The sequence below is a fragment of the Dromaius novaehollandiae genome, chromosome Z (genome assembly GCF_036370855.1).
Source record: "Dromaius novaehollandiae isolate bDroNov1 chromosome Z, bDroNov1.hap1, whole genome shotgun sequence".
In the NCBI taxonomy this organism is placed as follows: domain Eukaryota; kingdom Metazoa; phylum Chordata; class Aves; order Casuariiformes; family Dromaiidae; genus Dromaius; species Dromaius novaehollandiae.
The window spans coordinates 25,026,677-25,048,528 of record NC_088132.1 but is presented as its reverse complement, the minus strand read 5'-3'; the positions used below and the strand labels follow the sequence as shown (position 1 = coordinate 25,048,528).

The window sequence follows — 21,852 nt, the reverse complement described above, 5'->3', positions numbered from 1 at the left end:
AGCAATGTGGAGACACGACCAAAGAGAGGAGAAACTGCCTTGTTCAGATAGCTAAAGGCCTGTCTTCACCGCAGTGGGGTACTGATCATCTTCACAAGTTAAGGACTGTCCCAGCCCCTTTCGTGTCTATACAGGCAAAATCTTGGGTGAAGTAACGCTCTAACTCTGAGCCGTCGAAGTGAGGGGCTGAAGCCCAAGTAAGGGGTGAAACCGCAGCCGGCGGCTTGAGCTAGTGCGGCAGCTCGTACCGCTGCCGCGGCTGTGCTCGGCCCCCCCGGGCTGCAGCCCCCGCGCCCCGCTCCGGGCTGGAGCCCGGACCGAAGTGGGTTTGCAGTTCGGTGTTTAGTCACTAGATGTCTCCATCTGCTGCGAGCAAACACAGGATATGGTTGCTGGTAAACAAAGAAGAAATGGCTAGAACCAAAGTTACGCAGGGCACTGTTTATGGGAACAGAAGTGAGTTATCACTTGGTTTCCAGCCGCCTGGAAAATTTCCAAGGGAACAGTTACTTTGGAAAATGTTGGCTGTTCTTCCCGAGCCGCTTCATTGAAAGCACCTCGGATCTGATCAGGGCTGGTTGTTGGGTTTCTTTTCCTGATTCCTAGCGAGGCTGGCCCAACCTCGGTGCGCCGGGAGGGGCGGGAGGTCCCGCGCTTAAGAGAAGTCCATTGTCAGATCTACATCAAAGCGAGCAACCTGGGGGGCTGCGGCGTCCCAGCGAGAGGTAAGTCCCGGAGCTGCTCGGCCCCGCTGCTCCGCTAAACGCAACTTTTTTTTTTTTTTTTTTTTGGTGCCTTGAAATTCAGAACATTTTTGGGTTTGGTTTGGTTTCAGTCCAAATCGGACTTGCGGGAAAAAAAAAAAAAAATCCCAGGAGGCAGGACGGGAGCTTCCAGCCGGCTCTGCTCCTAGCTCGGAGGCCGTCCGGGCTCCGACTCTTGTGAGTAACTTCATCCCGGGCAGCCGGACGAGCCCCGGCGCAGAGATAACCAGCTCCTACTTTTCTGCTTTCGGGGTTTCTCTAGTGCTGCCTTCCACGCAGCTTATGCGCGTCTCTCCCCGCTGCGACTGCAGAGACAGAGCACGCCGCGTCCCTCCCTCTCCCTCCTTTCTACGTGTCCCTGCTCCTTCGCTGCAACGTTTTGCACCTCCTTTCTGGGCACCTGCACGCTTTTTTGTCTTTTTTCTTCTTTTCTTTTTTTTTCCTCCTTCTTTCCTTCCGCGGACCTTGGCGCCCCAGCGCAGCCCGCGCGCCAGCCGCTGCCCCGGGAGGCCGCGCGGCTCCGGGCCGGGCCTGCGCGCCGCTGCCCCGCCGCGCTCCTCCCCCGGGCTGCGCGGGGCGGTGCGGAGCTGCGCGGGGCGGGGCCGGGCCGCCGCGGCCTGGCGCAGCCGCCTGCGCGGCCGCAGCCGGGGCGGAGAGGAGCCGCGGCGGCGCGGAGCGACATGCCGCCGCGCTGAGCGCCGCGCTGCCGGGCGCCGGGCCCAGGTGAGTGCGGGGCGAGAGCGCTGCGCGGGGGCGGCCGCACCGCACCGCACCGCACCGCACCGCACCGCGCCGGCTTCTTTGTCTCCGCGGCGCGGGCAGCGCGCAGCCCCCGCGGGCACCGGCCGGTGCCCGCGGGGGCTGCGCGCTGCCCGCGCCGCGAGGCTGAGGCGACCCCCAGCCTGCGGCCGGGTTTGCGCTTTTTTATTTGTTTAACTTATTTTATGCAATTATTTTTCGGGCAGGTGGGCGCGGGGGCTTCCCAGCGGAGCGGGTGGGTGGCAGGTGCCGCAGCGGGGGGGAGGCTGCTCATCGGATGCTCTCGGCGTTGTTTGCAGGGCAGCTCGGACCGTTTCGGCTGCAGTAACTGCCCCGCTGCCCCATCTCCTGGTGTTCGGCTTAGCGCGGGGCGTCTGTCCTGTTTGCGTGCTTTTCGTGCCCCAAAACTTGCACAAGACGTAACGGGAGTCCCATATCTCAACCCTTCTAAGGAGAGAGGGTCTGCGGTGACAAACGCGCACCTCACAGCTCAGGTCAGAGGTGTGCGCTGAAGAGGCCGCTCCTTGTTCGCCTTTTAAAGAAGGATTTGTGGGGCAGAGTCGGGAAAGGGAAGAGGTTTTGTATTCCTTATTAGCTATCAAAATGAAATAGTGTCTGGGGCTTGACAAAGCAATAAAAAAGAGAAAGTGGTACTTGAAACTGCTAGGTGGCATCAGTTGGGTTTCAGTGAAAAAAAAGATATATAGCAGCAGATCAGTGTATGTAAAATGGCCCAGCGGTAGCCTGGTTTGAACTACATAGCAGCAGGGAGGAGAAAAAGACTGTTTTTACAGAGCCTGTAGCTCTCTGAGCTGCTTTGTCTGTGGGGATCCTGCGCGCAGCCCACGCGAACGCAAAATCTTCTGCCAGGTAGAGTTTGGGCTCCGTGCTTAGCTTGTTTCTCTTGCTCTCTCCCTGCCAATTCAGCATCCAGCAGAGCGTTTTGTCGTGGGCTCCAGCTAGGCAAAGTGTCCTGGAGAACAACAGTTTTATATGAACTAAAGGTAATACTTTTTTTTTTCTTTTTTCTTTTTTTTCCCCCTTCCTGAATCCCATTTATGGTTCAAGGTAAGATGATTGCTGTGAGGTCCTTGCTAAAGTGAGATTGCAGAAATCTCTGAAATCTAGCATCTGATCTGAGCGCTAGCTGTAGGGAGTATTTTTTAGACACGCAGATAGGTATTTTTTTCAGTTGGGGACTGGAGGGTTTTTTTGATTATGAACATCACTTTACACTCATGATATTGTGTGGGGAAAGTGGTGGGAAAGGGTTGGCTGGCAGCTTTTAACCCGTTCGTCAGAGTTGTTGCTAATGGTTGAATGCTGGAGATACGAAGTGGTAGGTGGTGGTGGTGGTAGTGATGACCCCTGCATGAAAAACCTGCGTTGTTTAGCAGGCACTGTGAAATCTTCCGGAGGTGTCCCAGCTGTAACTGATCCCATGACTGCAAGAGAGGCTTCGATCTCATTTTTTTCCAAGTTGAGAAAACAAGAGATGGGATAAGAGAACAGAAAAAAAAAAGTTGATTTTCCTCTAGTATGTGAATGTAAAAATAGCCGCAGTAGAATGAGATTTACTAATCTTAGAGCTTGAAGAATAAACCGCTGGATTTTCTCAGTTAGTTAGTAGCCTGATTTTTCAAAATCTTGTCTGATATGTATTTGAATAGCTTCTATCTGAAAGGAGATTAGGAGATTTTATTTCAGTGGGTAAAGATAAGGTACAGTGGGACAGATGCTTTTCAGTCTAATTTAAATGCTTGAAAGCAACGTTATTATAAAAGATGCAAATATATATCTAGATACCTTGGACAATCTGGACTACTTGAAACATTCTTTAATTATGGATAATAACTTACTTGTTTTTAATACCAAGTAGTCATTAAACTACCTTTATTAAGGTTCCAGTATCCAGCATATTGTAGGAAGCTCTATATTAAACAGTTTTAGCAAACTATCTTCATGCATTTTTAAGTGGGTGCATTCTCTATTTCTTTGCTTTGGAGTTTCATTTAAAAAAAAAAAAAAAGTAGTGTTTTGCAGCTTGTTATTTTTCCTCAAATGTGAAGAGCCATAAAGGAGGATGGGTATTAAAAATGTCATGGATGTTATGCAGCAAGTCAAGTATGTTTATCTGATTTGTTGAACAGGAGGTAGCCTCATGCCTCTTTACTGGCACTGAGCGGATCCCAGCTGTCCTTCCTCTCGGTGCTGCCGCCCTCCTCCCTACTGCTTGCCCTTCCCTTGCAAAATCTCTCCCAGCTTGGCCTCTCCTCTTTACTCACATCCAAACCGGGCAGCTCGCAGAGCTGTGGTGGGCTCTGCAGACCAGATTATGCTGTTTTGCACAGGAGATGGGGAGAATCCCCCTTTTGAACTGCCCTGCAGCAATTGCTGAGAGTTGGAGCCACAGAGCCACGGCCTCCACAGCTGGCTGGTGGCATCTTCCCACCCTCCCTGCAAACTAAGGGCCTCCCCAGCTGACTGGCTTCATCGTGCATCTCTGCAAGGAAGCGTGTTCCACAGCTCTGTTCCTCATCTTTTGCATGATTGTGTCACTGATTTAAAAACTACTGACATAAATGAGTGGGAAAATTATCATCTACTAAGTCTCACTTTCTGCATATGCAAAGGATATGATAGGAGCACGTGGTGTTACAGAGTTGTCTAAAGTGTATCTGTGAAGTTCATTCATTGGATTAGCAAAGACAATTCCATAAAACCACTTAAAATATACATCAAAAGAAGATGAAAATCCATATGTATGTTTCAGCCTCTTGCTTGCTGAATCCAGTCATGATTAGATGTGTCCTTTATAAGTTATGTTTTACTGGAAAGGATTTCACTATTGATTTAGTGGAGATGTTTTTGGCAAGACAGATGGGGACAACTTGTTTATAGATATGGGTTTATTTATATATTTTCTTGGAATAGTAATACTAAGAGAGGAAGCGGAGGGGGAATAGAAATCTGTATACCGTGAAGAAAGATGCGAGGAAGAAAAGTGAGGTATTTGCCGATACGGAAGGGAAATACTGAAGATGTTAAAGCATGCTTTAAAACTTTTATCTGATTTTGTTCCACTGTAACGAAGCGGGTTAACAGAAGGGAATGTACTAGCTGCTCGTCTATCATTTTGACACACAGGATTTAAAAAAAAAAAAAAAAAAAAAAAGGTAGTACGGTCATGCAATATGATTAGCTGTACCTGGCAGGATATTGCAAGGCCAGGATTTCGGATGCAAAGTTCTTGGAGTAAAGTCCCTAGAAAGGAATTTACCACAATAATCCAAACTATGAGTGCAGCCACCAGCTCGGCAGAATGCATGCTTACTGGTGGATCTGAAGCCTTTGTTTGGCTTTTAAAGATTTGCTTCTATTGTCAGATATCTCAAGTACTCTGTTTGTCTCTGTGATTCTTACAGATGTTTTTGTTTGCCAAAGTTGTACCAGGGTTTTCTATGCTATGAGTTAGATCTCTGTAAAGCTAGGCAGATGTAAATGTTCAGACATGCAGTCAAGTTACCATGCATTAGCTGTGCTGTAGCAACGGTTTTTAGCAGGCACCAAAAACAGGTCAGTGTGATGTTAGGGCTTGGAGCTCTCGTGGATTTAGCTGGCAGTTGCCCTACCCTTCTGCTGGAGGCCACCGTCCCTGTAGCAAACGGGAAGGTGTTCCCATGCCTCAACTGCTGTATGCCTGTCTGGCGCATTAAGCCGTCAGTTGAAGGTATATTTTGTGCTGGTGACGTTGACAGAGAGCTGCCATGGTGGGGCTGAGGGCATTTTGGTAGTTATAGGAGGTGGTGAGTTGGAGAAGCGGGGGCAGAAGGTGACAGATAACTGGGAGTTTATAAAGCATAGTACAAGAATGGTCATACTGTGTCAGACTAAGTATCTGTCCAGACAGTTACCCGATGTCTGACAGCGGTGAGCAACAGATGTCTGGTAAAGATTGTACAATCATCCCACTGCTGCCAGCCACCAGCAACTTATGGTTCGAGGACTTCCTAAGCTGCCAGCAGTGTCTTGCATGCAGCAATCCTTGGCTGACTGCTTTTCTGTGACCTTGTTTTCTGAACCTACATAACCTCTTAAAATCTACAAAATCCAGTGTTATGTCAGGTTTCAAAAGTTCTTCATATGTCTGTCTTTCTTGGAAGAGGCAGGAACAGTCATTCACCTTTTCTGTGCCACTTATGACTTTATGGACCTCTGTCATATATCCTTTTAGTCATCTTTTTCCAGGATACAGAATCCTCTGGGAGTTCATGCAGCTCAGAGGTGCGGATGTCGCTGCTCTTTGCTCAGTGGGTGTGACTTGGAGCTCTTGGCTTAATCATCTTTTAATGCAAACTCCTGTAATTTAGAGTTGCCTCGAGTTCGTATGAGTCAAAAGAATGAAGGTGTGAAATTACAACAGGCAGAAGGCAGTTTTTCAAGCTGCATTGTTTTCTTCTGCATAATTAAAAAAAAAATTTGAAAAAAATCCGTCAAGTAAGAGAAATAAGGGGTGGTATATCATCACTTGAAATCTGAATTGGATGAATAAATTTGTAAGAGTAAGATTTGAGAGCTTTAGTAAAGAGGAAAATCACAGTTAAGTACGAAGAACTGAGATGGAGAGAGAAGCAAATGCATATGCTGATGTGGAGTAGAGCATATCATGCTAGTGATCAGTATTTTAAATATAATGGTGTGACTTAGGCCTTTCTTTTTTTAACATGAAAGCCCACTGAGTACTTAGTAATCCTATCAATATACTTGGGCGTTGCCTGGAGCATTTATGCTTATGTCCATTGACCAAAGTTAAACGTGAGATCTAACTATGTTTTTTTTCCTACTGTTATATTTTGTGCTGTCATATATGATTATAATCTTTTTATAAGGGCTTTTCAATCACAATATTTAATAAACAAGAATTAGACAGGTAGTGTAACCATCCTCCTCTTGACTACCTTACAAGCCAGAACTTGACTGTAATCAGTCACTCAAGATTGTCCCGGAAGTGGAGTTCTCTTCATTGAAATGTATTACCATTGCATAGAAATTTTTTTCTGAAGTGAAGTCTAAGCGGTAGCAATTTTGGATGGCATTGGTGTGCTTTTAGAGACTGCAGTTATCTTTAAATGCAGCCTCTTATTAGCATCCGCATGACAAATAGTTAAAAAAAAATTGGTTTTACTTTTTTTTTTTTGGTGGCATCTTCTTCAGGTTCTCTAAGGTGAAGGAAATTACTTTCACATGGAAGGTGCCCACTTAAACAGACCTCTTTATTTGCTTAAAAGTAGGCTTGTACTTAAACGTATCACTGAGCTGAGGGAGACCCAAGTGTTCTGTAAACTGAGCTCCGCGGCGTCCCGGTGAGGCTAGCGACCGTTTCTCTTGTGTTACAGCCTCGGCACCCAAATGAACCGTGACTCACACAGCAAGCTAACGACAGATGCATGATTAAAATGCAGGTCTCCCCTTTTGATCTCTTATGCAAATTATTAAAGCTTTCCTTTCCGAAAGGGTTGAGGTGAGAAGTGTAGTAAAAATTATTCCATTCAGGTTGCCCATTGGAGGGTGCATGCGGTGTTTCTTAGCGTGCTGTCTCGGATCCTCTGTATTTGAAGCATGGGTAGATGCAGTTGTACGCAAAGAAACAACTGGTTTCTGTGCAGCTTCCTCCAGCAGAACATTCTGCTCATTTTAACAATGAGTGAAAACCAGAATAGAGTTCCCCAAACTGTAAATGATTTCTAAAGATTAACTATGACAAAAGGGGAAAAAAAACAAAGCTCCTGGAAGTGTCAGACATCGCTTTATCTATAAGGACCACGGTCAGATGCTGCGGTTTCTGGCTTTCGTTTTAATGGGGAAGATGTAAAGGTGTTGCAGTGCTCTGTTAGAGCAGTACTGAAACTAGCAGTGCCTTGACATGAATTAAGAACACTTGAATGTTTACTGTATATATAAAGCTTAGCGTCCAAGAATTAGAAAAGGCAGACATGTCTCAGCAACCTCCACAGTAAGTACACTTGGAAACGAATGACAGAAACGCCTACATTTCATACGTGAACTTTCTGAAAAGTTAGACGTTTCATCTGCTGCTTTCAAATGCTTTCCTGGTAATTATATAAGTGAAACTGGCTGCTGCAAACCTCATTCACACAAACTGTTGATGAAGGACAAAAACATACCCAGTTATCATGGGAGAGAGGAACCACTTTTTTTGCTCCAAAAGTTGCTTTGCCTCTGATCCTTCCGGCATCAGCCTTAAGGGAGATCTCCAGAACACCTCCAAGGGAGACCAGGACAAATTCCTGATGGCTCTGCCGTACGCTACAAGTCATAACCACGCGAGTGGTTTCACCTGACATGCCATAATTTCATGCTTGTTCCCACAGACAGACTCATATTCCACAGACTACAAATTACCTGTCCCCGTCTCTTGGGAAGCAATTTTATCACCGTCTTCCTCCCCAAATCTTTTCTAATCCATAGATAATAACTAAATTGCTTCCCATATCACGTGACCCATATGTAACTAAACTCAGGGCAATTGTTTCCTACTTGTATAGAGCTTTGAAATTTCCTTCCCTTTCTGACCTGGAGAAAGGCTGTATGCCCAAAATATTTCATCAGACTAACCAAAAAGATTACTTGTACCTGCATGCCTTGTCTTATATGGTTAATATTATGCATGTCTGTACTTCTCTCTCTTGATCTGTGGTGCTTTGGGGAGGCCTGTTTTTGGAAATGTGATACGCAGTTTGAATAGTTTCCAGTGCTTGCATATTATGTAATTTTGTGTGTTTTCTGTGTGCCTACAAATTCAGTTAAAATGAATAGTCACTATACAGGAAATTCAGAAAATCTGGGGCAATGTGATTTTATGTTGTTGTTGCTGAACCATGTTTTTACTTCTTATCCATCTTGCTTACATCTCTGTTTCTCATTGACTATTGCTGTTTGTCCTCTGACTTTCTTCAGAAACCTCTGGGCAAGGGAGGTGACTCATTTTTGGTGGCATGCAGCAAACAGCGTACGTGGTAGAGGATGTCTCTAGCTTTACAATTTATAAAGTCAGTTGGGGTTTTTCAGACTCTTATAAACATTGTCGTGATCTCTCCCAGTTACTTTGTTAATGCATTTTACCATGCGCCCATTTTTTCCAGCTTTTCCGTTTGTGGATGGAAAAGTAGATTCCTATAAATATGCTGTCTATTATTTTAGTGTATAGGCCTAATTTCAAAACAAAGGGATAGAACAAAATGTGCAGCTGCCTAGGAAGGCATATAGATACCCCAGGTGTTTATTGGGAAGTCTTTGTTTTCTTAAAGGTAAGCTCATGCTGTGCCGATTGCTTGAACTGGGAACTTCTCAGGCATTTGAAACATTGCCCTGAAATTAATAGCTCTATTAGTTAGTGGCCAGCTTGGCAGCAAGTAAAAGTGTACGTGTCGCACTGGAAATTTGCTTTACACCGCTTTCTGTGCAGCAATTGTACCTACTTACGAGCCTTTTAATGAGCTCGTTGTCCCTTTCCCTTCTGCTGGGCTCCTCGCTGCCCTTTGATCGCATACCAGACAAGCCCGTGTGCCAGGAAAGCAGCAGGAACCAGTGTGGCGCTGTATTATATGAGGAAATATTTTTCCTGATGTGTGGGGTTTTCTTTTATTCCCCCCCCCCACCTGCACTCCTTTTCTTATTGGGGGTTATATATTCTGAAATTAAACTGCGTGGTGATAGGCCAGAGCTACAACGCATAGTGTTTGATAGCCAAGAGCAGCAGCAGTACAGTTTCATCTAGTTTCTTTGCTCTTTTTTTGTTTTGGACAGACATGCAACTAGGCACCCTTAAAATATATTTTAAAGGAAGCATTAATTTTGCACAATACGGAAGTAAGCTTGCGTTGTTTACTGGGCTGTCAGACGATGCAGTGGTGAGCGAGGAGTTTTACAACAAGCTTGTGTTTTCCTACAATGATCATTTCCCGTCAGGAAAGCGTGAAGTGTCTTGGTGTGTTTCTCTCATTTTGGGTGGCATTGGAAGATGTTTTGAATTGCCTTCTAAAAGGTGTAGGGTCTGATGCCTTTGCAGGAAATCGGCCCCGTGCTGAGGAGCAGGTAAGTGAACCGCTTGCTGCTCGGTGCACGCTTGTGGCTCTGGAGATTCAGCTGTTCTCCTTTGTTTTACCGTGGATATGTTTCCAGTTTGTGCCAGTATAGAACAAAGTAGGTTCGTATGAATGTGTAATTGCTTATTGCTATAGAATAAGGGTACAACTTAAAAGTGGTGAAGAAGATGTGAGGAAATTGGAGGTTTTCCTGCCCATTCTGGAAGTCATTGCCATCCATCCATGGCAATGGTTTACTGTCCACACTACTACCACCAGGACGAAACTTGCAGGTAATCACTGTACTTAGCTGTAGTGCATAATAAACTGGTTCATTTTAAGGTAGTTATTTAAGCCAAGTTGGCTGACATGATAAATATGAGAAGTACTTCCCTGTTTGCTTGTGTTAAGGAAGGGGTACATAAGGAGAAATCTGAACTGTGTGGAAGGAAATAGCATTACTCCTGCAAAAGGATGACATGTGAATTCATTTAGTATCCCAGCAGAGGGATGCTAACAAGCACCTAGTGAGCTGTGGTATCCAAAATGCTCTACCTGAGTGTATTTGGAGCCTCGCTGGCGTTGGTGAGCTGGAAGTAGGTGTTTATATGTAATCCTAACTAAAAACTGTAGTGAATAATGGATTTGCAAAAATTGTGTAATACTGTGTCAAAGGATGAAGGCCAAGAATTTCAAAAATGCCAACATAGCAGCCCCTTTGAATGGTGTACCAAAAATGTTATGGTAGTAGACTTGCATTGAACTCTGTACACTTTATTGACAGCGTTAGTTGGACATTGTGCAAGAAGTTGACTTTTACTGAAATCACTCTGAAACAAGCTGCAAAGTGAAATACAGAAATTGCTCTATATAATACAGTGGAATTATAAGAGCGGACTTCTGCTTGTCTAGGGCTGCGTCATCAAGTGGAGGTACCTAGGTTGTGGAGCTCCTTCGTGAGAACTCCCACTCCCGTGGGTTTAGGAGATCCTGGTGACAGGAGCCAGCCCTCTGTGGTTTTCTAAGTTGCAACGGTCTCCTGGATCCTTTGTTTTCTATACCTGAAAGAAGATGCAACTGTCTTTGGTATTTTTAAAGGACCGTAGTGTAGGCTTGGGTCAAAGGGAAGTGGCAAACCTTGGTTGTGGGTGGAGAAAGTAAAAGTGGTAAGCTGAAAAAACTCAGGTGAATGGGAGTTTGCAAGAAAATGTGGCATTTAAAAAGTTCAAGCAGCTTCTCCCCACCTCCCCCCCATTACACTCAAGCTGTATTTGCACAGCCGAGTAATTGCACTATTCTCTAGGGCATTACTGGTTATACTACTACTATTGCACTTGCATTTGTGTGGTGCTATCTGAAAAGGGAACAAAAAAGTCAGTAATTTGAGTCAGATTGTCAGTATGTCTCAATTTAAAAGAAAAGCTGATAGCTGCTGTAAAGGATAAAAAAGATCATTCTTTCAGCTAGAGAATTTCAGATGACACAGGAAGAGGGAAAGAAGTGTGGAAATAGTTACTCCTGTTGTGCTGAAAAACTATATGCTAAATTTTTGATTGTACTAAATATCTGGTTGTGGTTGTATTGCTTCATTTTTATTTTGAAATAGGGAAGATGTTGATTCTGCAGGCTGCTTTCCACCCATCCCTGGGGTGACCAGTGTTTGTACTTGGATGGGATTCTTAGAAAACTTTAACTTTACAGTTAGCAAAATGATGCTTGCGAAGGAGGGTTAATGTTTCGTAGCATATGAAACAAAATATGTTTGAAATACAATATCAGTGTTTTCCGTGTCTGCTGTAATGAATTACTTTCAATTGCCCTTACTTTTTCCTTTAAAGTGGCAGCGCTATTAAGATGAAGCCTTAGTAGATGAAACAGTGGCATAACCATTCTGGATTTAGTTTATACTGCTGAGCAATTAAAAGACTTATTAACTCTGTTTCACATTATAGTCAGCGCTTCATATAAATGCTGCGTCTGCAAACTTTTTTAGCAAGTCTAAGAAGTTCAGTATGCAAAACATGAAAATTCTCACTACTGGGTCAGATTTTTTTTTTGTTTGTTTTATTTTTTTTAATAAGAGGATAGTTTCATATCTGGTTCAGTTAGACATGAATTTTGCATTTGAATTAGTTGAAAGGCTCCTTCCCTATTAAGCTTTTAACCCTGCTTCTGAAACATAAAAGGTGATTGAGATTTTACTGTTGGAAGATGTTTAGTTGAGTTTAAAAGCCCTCGTGATGAAAGCAAGCTACTCCACGGTGCTCATAAAACGTTGGACAGTGAAGTTTGAGCACAGAGGATTAGATTTGTGGAGCAGTTTCTCAAAGCACAGAAGGGAGAATGGTGAAAACCAGTTTGCTGCGAGGAACAGGTGCAAGGAGCACGGGATTAGCTGCTGGTGGATTTGGCGTGGTTTTTGCACTTGGGGCTGGCTGCTCCAGTTAATGTTTCAGTGCCTTTATCTTCATTGTGCGTACATCTGGAGTGGCATTGTCTCCCCTGAAAGGGTAATCCAGCCTGCTCCCTGACAACAACCCTGCTTGCCTTGAAACAGTGAAGTATCAGATTTTGCAGCATGCGAGATAAAAGGCTCCTTTGCTGCTTCTCAGAATACGATTACAGTTGTCGTGTTTCTCCTTCACCAGTGTGCCTGGCACTTCAGAGTATAGCTTTAGACTTCCCTTTGTTAATGGGAGAGAAAGGGGATCTTTATGGCCTTTCCTCTTTGGTAGTTCTGATTTTTATAATTCATTTTGCTATTTAATATGCATGACTTCTGCTTAAGCCCTTTCAGGATTTAGTTAGGAGGTCAGGTTTCAGTTAGCTGAAACTTGAGCAGCCTTCTCAAAAATCCCATCCCTAAGAAATGTTAATAAAAAAAATACATGCCAGCTTTGTGTATACTCCTTACAATGCCATGCAGTCGGAAGAAAGCTTGAGGAAGTAATTGTATGCAGTGTTGTATCTCTTAAAGTAGACCAGGGAAGTGGGGAAGGTTAAAGCTGTTGGGCAGAATGGGTTGGGGAGTAATATTTTTTAGTAGGTTTTTCTCCCTGGTTGCTCCAGAAAAAGATGGAACCAGAATACTAGTAATTGAAATAAAAATAGTGCACTATTCTGGGTGATAAGTACAAAAATCTGGAACAGTCACGTTGCTTCCAAGCTTTGCGTCCAAACCCAGACGTCCCAGCAAGGAGACAAACGGTGAGGCTTGCCGAGCAAGGCAGCAGGTGACTTGCTCGCAGGATCGCTCCAGACACACCTTTACTGGCAACCGAATCCTGCTGGGAGCAAATTGGAGCTTGCAGGCTCTGTGCACCTCTGCTCATTAAAAGTTGCATCAGAGTGGAAAAGTGAACATAAATAGAAGTTGTGTCTGGTGCTTTATGAAATGCTTTTTAGTGCTTCCCCTATGAAATGAAGACTTCTCTTTCAGTCTCTTCAATAAAAGAAAACAATGAGGAGTTTGTTCAGCTTCTGCGTGCGGAAGAAATACATTTAGGCATTCTTTGCATAGCTGTGGCAAGAGGGGGTTGCTGGCTTTCTCATTGTTCAGCAAGTCACTTCTTAATTGCACAATACAAATTAACTGCGATGACATTCAATTAAAAGTACCTGGTGGAAACGTTAGGAAACGGTCTGTGCTCTACCTGGTCCTTGTACCAGATTCTTCTGATTTTAATTTTGTTAATGAACAATAATGCTAAATGTTGGTTTGCACTGTTACACCGTGGCGGGTGACCAGTAGCTACTGTGTGGCTGGTACTGCATGAACAGCCACGCTGGGGAGAATGCACGTGACTTGCAACTGATGGTTTTTCCTGCTGTAATGTACTCTCCGTTCTGAAACCCTGTCTCTTTTTTTTTTTTCTTTCCCCCCTTCTGTGCGTGTGTGTTCCAGTGACTTTATAACATGCAAGACACTGATCCCAGGGGGAGCTCCCCTGCTTTCCTTCGGCCTCAGAACGGGAGCGGTCCCAGGTCGTCCGGGTACGTGCCAGGCAGAATCGCCCCTCTTCGCCCCCCGCCGCCCTCGCAGAGCCGCGCTTCAGCCGAATTCACCTCCGCCAGGCAAGAAGCCCGGGCAACGTTTGCGTCCTTGCCAGCGGAGCAGCATCGCCGCCGCGCAGAAGCCAACAGACACAAAAATACTCTCATTTGCTTTGCCGTCTCTAGCTTTTCGCTTTTTGTTGCACTGGGGATTTTTTTGGGAATAGCTTCAAAATATGCTCCAGATGGTAAGTTCTTGTGCAAACAAACTTGTCCTAGAAGTTAAAGTCCGCATGAATGTAATTCAATAATTCAACATCAGAATAGTGTTAAAGGGTTAGCACAAAAATGCGATACTCGCTGTAATTTTGACGTGGGGAAGGGAGCAGTCCTGGAGTGTTAAGTTCAGCTCCTTTTTCTGTTATTGATGTCACTTTTTATGTTTTTATTATGAATAATTTGATTTACTTGAAGGAAAAAGGCATAGCAATAAATAAAGATAGTGGGGGGGGGGAGTGTGTGCTGAATAGGTGTAATTATTTTTGTATGTCAAAGAAGCTGTCTGGTATTTTCACAAATTGCAGACAAAATGAAATACTCACTGTTTGAGCAGTAACTAGGGAAGATAGTAAAACAGCATTCAAGTAAAATACTCTGAGTATGTGTTTGCTTTGTTTTTAAACAAATTGAACGGGCAGCTTTTTGTATCAGCCCAGATTTTTAGCTGATCTTGGGAAATCTGGACAACTTTCAGGGAATCTGGGATGGGGGGAACCAAATGTGCCAGTGGTGAGAAAGCATGAGCAGATGATCTTATTAACTGCTGACCATTAGCTAGATGTGCCTCTGGCAAAATATTGCTTAGGCTCATTATGAGATGCAGTTGGTAAAGGTTGGTAGTATATTTTGGGGAGTGGCTTTTCTTTGTTTTGTTTTTTTTTAACATAGAATCAGGTTTCTATAAGCTAAGTTTTCTGAATTGAAACTGATTGATGATGACTATTGCATTTCTGACATAGTAATGCCAAAAGTTCTGTTTCCCAAGCTAACACAATGCATGGTGATCAAATTAGATACCAACCGATTGAAGATTTCAGATAGCAGTATTAAATGGGTGCATACGTCTTACTGGAACACGCTTGGTGGTGGGTTGCAGAGATCTCTTCTTGGGTGAAGTTGCACAATTTGTATTTTCCCAACAAGGTTGCAGGAAAACAAAAAATTGAGGAAGTGGTAAATGGCAGGTTAGTGCTACCTTGTGATCACTGGTGATGTGGGTGCAGATTTGCAGTGAGTACTTCAGCACAGCCACATGCAAGGGAGCTAAAGGTGACTTAGTCAGTTGACTGAAAAATAGCCTAGGAAGAAAGTCTTGCAGTTTTGATATCAAGATGTTAAAGCTTGCTGTTGCTAATTAACTAAAAGGTGCAAGTTTTGGTGGATGTTTTAGTAAAAGAGGTGAGGTTTTATTATGTGTTGTGGTCCCTTCGTGCTTTAAAAACTGCTGATGTGAGGGAGATGGTTCCCCCCCCTCTGCTCCGCCTTTTTAATATAGATGGTTTGGGCATGTTTTTGCATCATTTGTAGTAGTTTATTCCCAAGTTGTTACAGATGTTTTGCACTGAATATTTAGGTGGGGTTAGCATGTGGTTGATGGATCACCCAGGATACTTGGGATGTTGCAGGAAGAGTTGTTGTGATTCAACAGATAACTTTTTTTTTTCTTTTTTCCTCTGTCTGTTGTTATGAATTTGTGAAGACTGAGGAATAACCCAAGGTTGTGACTGCTTTCCTTCAGCCTCCCATTGCTCCCTTAGGGAAGTCCGGCTAGTTTGCAGCGTTAGTTGTTGCGTCTTGTCCTTCTGCAGTTCCCCGCGTCATCCTGTGAAAGGAAAAGCACGCGCTCTTTGGGAGCCTTAACAAAAGAGACATCCCACACAGGCACCGAGGAAAATCCGGCTGGTTGGAAATTTAACCTCGCAGTATTGCTGTTGCAGCGGCTCCCCAGGAGGCTTTTGACAGGCGGGAATTTTAATGCCCGCAGCTGAAACCCGGCAGGTGCAGCATTAAAGTCAGCGATAGCCATCCCGGCTAGGTGCCCTCTCGCTAAAGGGTAATGGGAAATCCACGTTGTCGATACTTTTTGTGGCTGCTTAACGGGCCACGGAGGGAAGGTGAGATTTAGCAGCAATCGCCTGTAAATCCTAACCCTCCGGTGTGCCTCCGCAGCGGGGAAAAGGATGCAGGTCTGTGCCCCGTGCCTGCCTCTGCACCGGCTCCTCGTTCCCCCTCGCTTTTAGCCTCCGGCCGTCGTGGTCACCTCCGGGCCGTGGGGCATCCCTCCCTCCCTCCCTCCCTCCCTCCCCAGCCCCGGCGGCCTGCGCTGCAGGGCTGCCGTCGCGAGGAGCAGAGGCTTTCTTGGAGGAAAGCTCTGCTTGGCCTTTGTAGTGCTCGGCTGGAGCTGGCCCAGGGTAAACAGGATCCTCAGAAAACGTGGCTGCCAAGCTGTGATAAACCTCTGCTCAGCGCAACACTGATAATTTTTTCCCAGAGGCTTGGAAAACTCCAGACTTGGCAGCTAAGCAGGTAGAAAGCAACTATTTAACAGCATGTTGAGAACTGTTTCCTGCCTTTTCTCCTGCCAGATTTTGTATCCTTGCTCCAACATGTGGAAGGTTCTAGATATTTTTTCTTTTTTTCTTTTTTTTCTTTTTTGGCAGGGTGTTTATTTTTTTTAACCACTTACAAAAATACCACTTTTTTTTCCCCCTAACCCTGTTAGAAGCAACTACCAGCTGACCCATTTTTGTTAAAACTTACAGAAATACTCCGAAGCAGAGGCTTGACCTGGAAAATTTTCAGCTTGAGCGGTTTGGCCAGGCTCTAGCTGCCTAACATTTTCCGTTATGTGTTTCTGTTTTCATTTAATCTTAACCGTGGAGACAACGACTGTGGACTGTAAAATCTAATCGGTAATTTTGGAGGTAATATATGGTGAAGCACTAAATATATGAAGTTTCCCTGCAGCCCGGTGGAATTACTAAGGAAGCACTTCAAAACGCTTTTGCTGAGCGCATCCGATTTGCTTGCCAAAAAGCTGATCCGCCTGCTTTAAAAGCGCACTCGCATTGGAGGAGCGCTCCGTTTTGGTTCTGGCGGCCACGTCGTCTTTGCTAAAACGCGATGTGCAATCGAGTCCAGGGGTTTTTTTGTCGTCGTCGTTTAGTTATGATATTCCTCATCTTTCTGACTCGACAGAAACACGTACAGTTACTAGATGAATCATACAGTGTAGAAATCATCAAGCTGCTGACTCATGGACACATTTCCCTCCGCTGCTGGCCAGGAAATACGACGTTTCTTCACAGAGCCTGTGCGTGGTGTCGGGGGGAAGGGGCTTAGTGGTCCTGCCGAAGCCTGCAGATCTCAGCGCTCCTGGCTTTTTGGCTTCCCACCATCTGTTGAATTTCTTTTTTCTTTTCTTTTTTTTTTTTCCAAATGATCTCTTCTTAGGCTGCCCCCAAAGTTTTTTTTGAACTATTTATTTTTTATTATTTCGATATTACTTCTTAGATACCTTTTGGCCCTACTCACTTCTGCTGATTTTTTTCCCACTGGCAATCAAGGCTTAGTTTCTGTGGGTTTCCTGAGTTGGAAAGCCTTTGAAATGTGGAGAGTAACAGCAAAGGAAATAACATTCCTCTCGGCAAAGCTAAGGTTTGTGCTAAGTCTGTGTGTAGGTTTTGCTTTCTCTGGATTTTGCAAGAATGGGCTATTACTAATAGCTTCCTTCCCAAGTTGCACTGTTTCAGATGTGTGGGTTTTTCTTTTTTCCTCAGAAGATAAGATGTGAAAAAACTGTGCATAGGCTCCATTGCTATGGAGCCTTGCTATTTTGACTGTTACTCTCAGTTGGGCTGCAAACCTGTTTATTTTGGCATCCCTTTGGTTGTGTTTTGCTTTAACAAAAACCTTTGCAGTCCCTTTTGTTTCCTCCACTTTTTTAGAAAATTCAGGAAATATATTTCCAGTCTGTGTCCAGTATGTCTATGCCACTGTGTTACAGCAGCTATTTATGCTACATCTGCTCTTCTGGCGTTGTAGTATGGCGTTGTTGCCTCTGTAGTGCTAAACTTTTCATGGGGGTTTCAACAGCGATGGTGCGACTCTGCTCCACCTGCTGTATAGCCTGGTGTTTAAGCTAACTTCTTAAGGGGCACGGATTGTGAGTCTGAACCCACAATTCCTCCCTTCCTAGGAAACCTTCCAGGACGGTATTGTACTTAGTATATGAAATATGCCTTGTCCTTATTGCTGAGTTACCTGCAAACCTGGATTTGAAGTGTTTGGGATGCTCAAGAGCAAGAGGGGATCAGCCTTTCTCGCACAGGTGCCCGTGACCTGGAGGGGGGTGAGATGTTCAGGCGCCTTAAAGCCATGTTAGTATGTCGGGTAGCTGCCTTGGGGTGTACTGCGCTCAGTGCAGCTGTTGCAAATCCAAGTGCTTGTCACTTACCTCTCTGTACCTGATCTAGGCAATCTGGAAAAATATTAAATGCTGTGCTGGGGTTTGGAAGTGCGGTGTATGGCAACGGTTCAGTCAGTCTGTGGTGCTCAGGGGCTCTAATTTAGGCGTAGGAATGCCTTCCTTCCTGTGAAAGTTTAGCCACTTTTCCTGCAGCCTTTTGGCTGCTCGAACGCGCGTTGCAGCACCCGTCACTGAAGCACGGTAACCGCAGAAGGTGATGGGAGTCTGTTAGAGGTGACTGACACTGCCTGACGCGTGTTCATCCTAATGCTCCCTCGACTGCTACAGTCCTGTTGGTGACAGCTTATTCTAAAAGACTGAGTTTCACGTTGTATTGCAGAGAATTGTCCCGATCAGAATCCCCGTCTTAAAAGCTGGAGCCCCGGACGAGATCCTGAAAAAAAAGTTTTTATCAAAAAGGGGGATTTGTTTCGTCTGGATTCAGATGCTACAGTACACTCTATAGTTATACAGGATGGAGGTATGTAACGGCAAGATAAACAAGAAGCTTCAATTGACTGTATACTTCTTATTCTGTGATTATATGCAAAGTGCTTTGGAATTTTGTATTGCAGCTTATTGACCAGATCTTCTGCTTTTACTTTTCTACCTGCTACCAAGCCAGAAGCATCAAATGTTAAAAGGATGAATGAATGCTCTCATTCATTGCCTTTCAGTGAGGCAATCACATGGTTTTCTGTAGGATGTAGTAAATGATGGCTTGTGTAGTAGCTTTCTGGGTACAGGGTCTGATTGTCTTCTGGTCTTAGTCATGGTGTGTTAGCAATTCTACCAAAATGGCAAACAACAAAAAAAGAGGAATGAACTCACCAAATTCTTAGAAAGATAAATCACGGTTAGTAGGAGTTACTTTCCAAAGTATTCTTAAACTTATTTAAAAGCTTACCTGCTCATTTCATGGGAGTGGAAATTAAATCTTTTCTAACTTTTCTGTTGCTGTTATTGGAGAACTGGGTTCTTTGAGTCTACTTTGATATTACTTTGACTTATGAAAATATGTTTTCCTTTAGGGTTACTTGTTTTCGGTGATGATAAAGAAGGTTCTAAAAATATTACTTTGAGAACTCGTTTTATCCTGATAAAGGATGGTGGAATGCTTCATGTTGGAGCAGAGAAATGCCGCTATAAATCCAAAGCAACTATCGTTTTGTATGGGAAATCAAAAGAAGATGCTGATGTGCCGGAATTTGGCAAAAAATTTATTGGTGTGGGCCCTGAAGGGACGCTGGAATTGCATGGGCACCAGAAGGTATCATGGACTCTTCTGTCAAAGACTATAAGTTTCTCAGGGCTGGCCTATGGTCATTATACCTTTAAAAAGAATTTTTCCCGCGGACTAAATGTGAGAGTGATCGATCAGGACACAGCAGAGGTTTTGGAAATATTAAGGTTTGATACTCATCAGTTTTCAGAAGAAAGCTTGAAGCTCCAGAACTTACTGAAAAAAGGAAGTCCTGGTCGCATTGTTGCTATTGCTGTGGGAGATTCAGCTGCTAAAAATCTACTGAAGGAAACTAGATTGACTATTCAAAATCTTCTGGGAAGTAAGTTTGTCACAGGATTGAGCTACAGGTAAATAATTTATTTTCACCTTTTGTGTTGAGTAAAGTTTAGATAGACCTTCTACCCTCTTTGGAGGATTCATCAAACTTTGACAGTGGCTGTCCTGAAAATCTTACAAGGATTAATTATCAGTGTAGTATTTGGATAATGCAGAGACTAGTAGTTAACAGAGATCTGTATGATAGGTTTTATTACAATTACTGCCTTTTGCTGTTCTTTATAAAAATTAAATTTGGGTACAGTGAGGAGCTGCTTCCTTTGAAACACACAGACAGCAAATAGGTGCTAGGCGGAGCTTTTAATGCATATGATTTGATATTTGGAAGTGCAAGGAATGACGAGCTAGAGAGGGACTACAGAGAAGGGGAGATGATCAGGTATATCAAGCTACTCTGTACACCCTATCCATGCCCGTGCACTGTTGAAACCAAAGTGCACTACCCCTTTGCTTATATTCTGAGGGAAGTGGTCTATAAAAATATTTTATTATTGAAATACATTTGTAAGGTGTTTTTGTAGTTTTTGCCATCCTTTCATTCAGACTGTTGGGGCTCAAATGGTGGGACAACTAATAAGATACAACAGTAGAGGAATAACAAGAGCTGTATAGGCACAGTGAGAAATGTTAAAGCAGGAAACCTAAAACTACTGTGCCATTCATTTTGTTATTGTAAATGACTTTGCAGTGCATGTTTTGACTGTGGCTTGCTGCTGTGCATGTTGACAGTAAGTGTGAAAGGGACACCAAATGCCTAAGCGTTCACCAGTTCTTTGGCTTCCGTAAAGATGGTTTTGTATAACCTCTTTTTGTTTTTCAGAAAATCAGTAGTTTTTCTGTTCTATTTTTACCCCCCGTTATCTCCTAAAATCTGGATTATGGTTATTTTTTCCTTTCTCTGCTTTGATACAGCTGTGTCAGAATATCAGTCAAGGTTTATTACAACTTTCACTTCAGAAACATGTTCTTAAAAATGGCTGTGTAAAGATGTGGCCATGTGGTCCTGCTCTCAAGCCTGCCTGTGAAGCAGTTTCGTTAGAGGCACTGAGATCTACATGGCCCAGAATAAGTGCCTCTTCTGAGAGTCGAGAAAGACCACGTGAAAGTTTTTTTTCTGTACCTGTGCAGCCAGCCTTGATCTGGATGATGGGTTCTGGTGTTCATCTCTGCCTGTGACTGCCACAGCAATTAATCTAAAATGGGGAACTTCTTTAACCTGCTGCCGTGAAGTAGATAGCTTTTATTTCTTTTTTTCTCTCTTTTCTGCTGAAGTGATTACTGTCTATCTTCATAGTATTAGGAGACTCTTTAAGCACGTAAAACTGTGGTGTTCTGCTCTCTGCAGCAGAGGATTGACAAGCAACTCATTTCTTGATAGTCGCCAAGGAAAAGCACGGTCATTTTGTTAAACTTGTAAAGCTAGTGAAACAGAGTTCAGCATGGTGATAAATACCGCATTATGTCCTTCTCCACTTGTGTCTCTTTGTCCAAAATAGGATGTGCTAAATTCTGTGATGCTTATTTTAAATGTTGGTGTATGGAAGGTTCATCTTGTCTGCTGGTACTGTGGAAAAGCATGCCCAATATATACTATTCTCAACAGTGTATTAAAACCAAACAATTTCATTTGGCCTTGTAAACCCAATCATTAAGAAGAATACAAGAGGGCTGAAATAAAGGCAGCCGGATGGAAGGTGGTTTTAATATCTGCCTTTGAATCAATCATAAGCAATGGACTAAGCCCAGCTGACTGACCCTGTTTTCCTTTCAGTCAAACCTTAATGATACATTTTTTGTTTCAGCTTTTTAATGATGCTCTAGTCTGCTGCCCCTGCATGTGATTATGGCATTATGGAGCAGTAAAAGACAACAAAACACAGATTTTTTTCAACTTGGTGGCAGCTTTCTGTGCCGCATGGTTCATTTTCCATTTTCAAAACCTAGTGGGGCTGTAGGAAAGTGGAAACACATCAAGGACAGTTCCCGGCTCCCCGCAGGCACGTGGCCAAGATAACTGTCCAGCTGAGGGAAGGGCTAGCGGAGGGAAAAAAATGAAACTCTTTGCTTCAGTCTTCAAAAATCTCCACAATCATGCATCCAAAGGTTTTAAGGGTATACTTT

General features: G+C 43.9%; 1 protein-coding gene across 6 annotated transcripts in view; it reads left to right on the top strand.

The window, feature by feature from the left end:
* The first annotated feature begins 407 nt into the window (after positions 1 to 407).
* Positions 408 to 21,852, top strand: part of CEMIP2 (cell migration inducing hyaluronidase 2) — a 48,256-nt gene continuing 26,811 nt past the window's right edge. The window contains exons 1-5 of one of the 6 annotated variants that reach the window (XM_064502361.1): positions 408 to 725; positions 2,451 to 2,527; positions 13,533 to 13,869; positions 18,490 to 18,630; positions 19,181 to 19,742. In XM_064502361.1, the coding sequence (XP_064358431.1) occupies positions 13,545 to 13,869; positions 18,490 to 18,630; positions 19,181 to 19,742 (1,028 nt within the window). In that variant the 5' untranslated portion in view covers positions 408 to 725; positions 2,451 to 2,527; positions 13,533 to 13,544. Of the gene's footprint in view, positions 726 to 876; positions 942 to 1,347; positions 1,488 to 2,450; positions 2,528 to 13,532; positions 13,870 to 18,489; positions 18,631 to 19,180; positions 19,743 to 21,852 lie in introns of those variants that run through there. The other 5 variants (XM_064502360.1, XM_064502359.1, XM_026097805.2 and 2 more) reach the window with 5 other exon arrangements.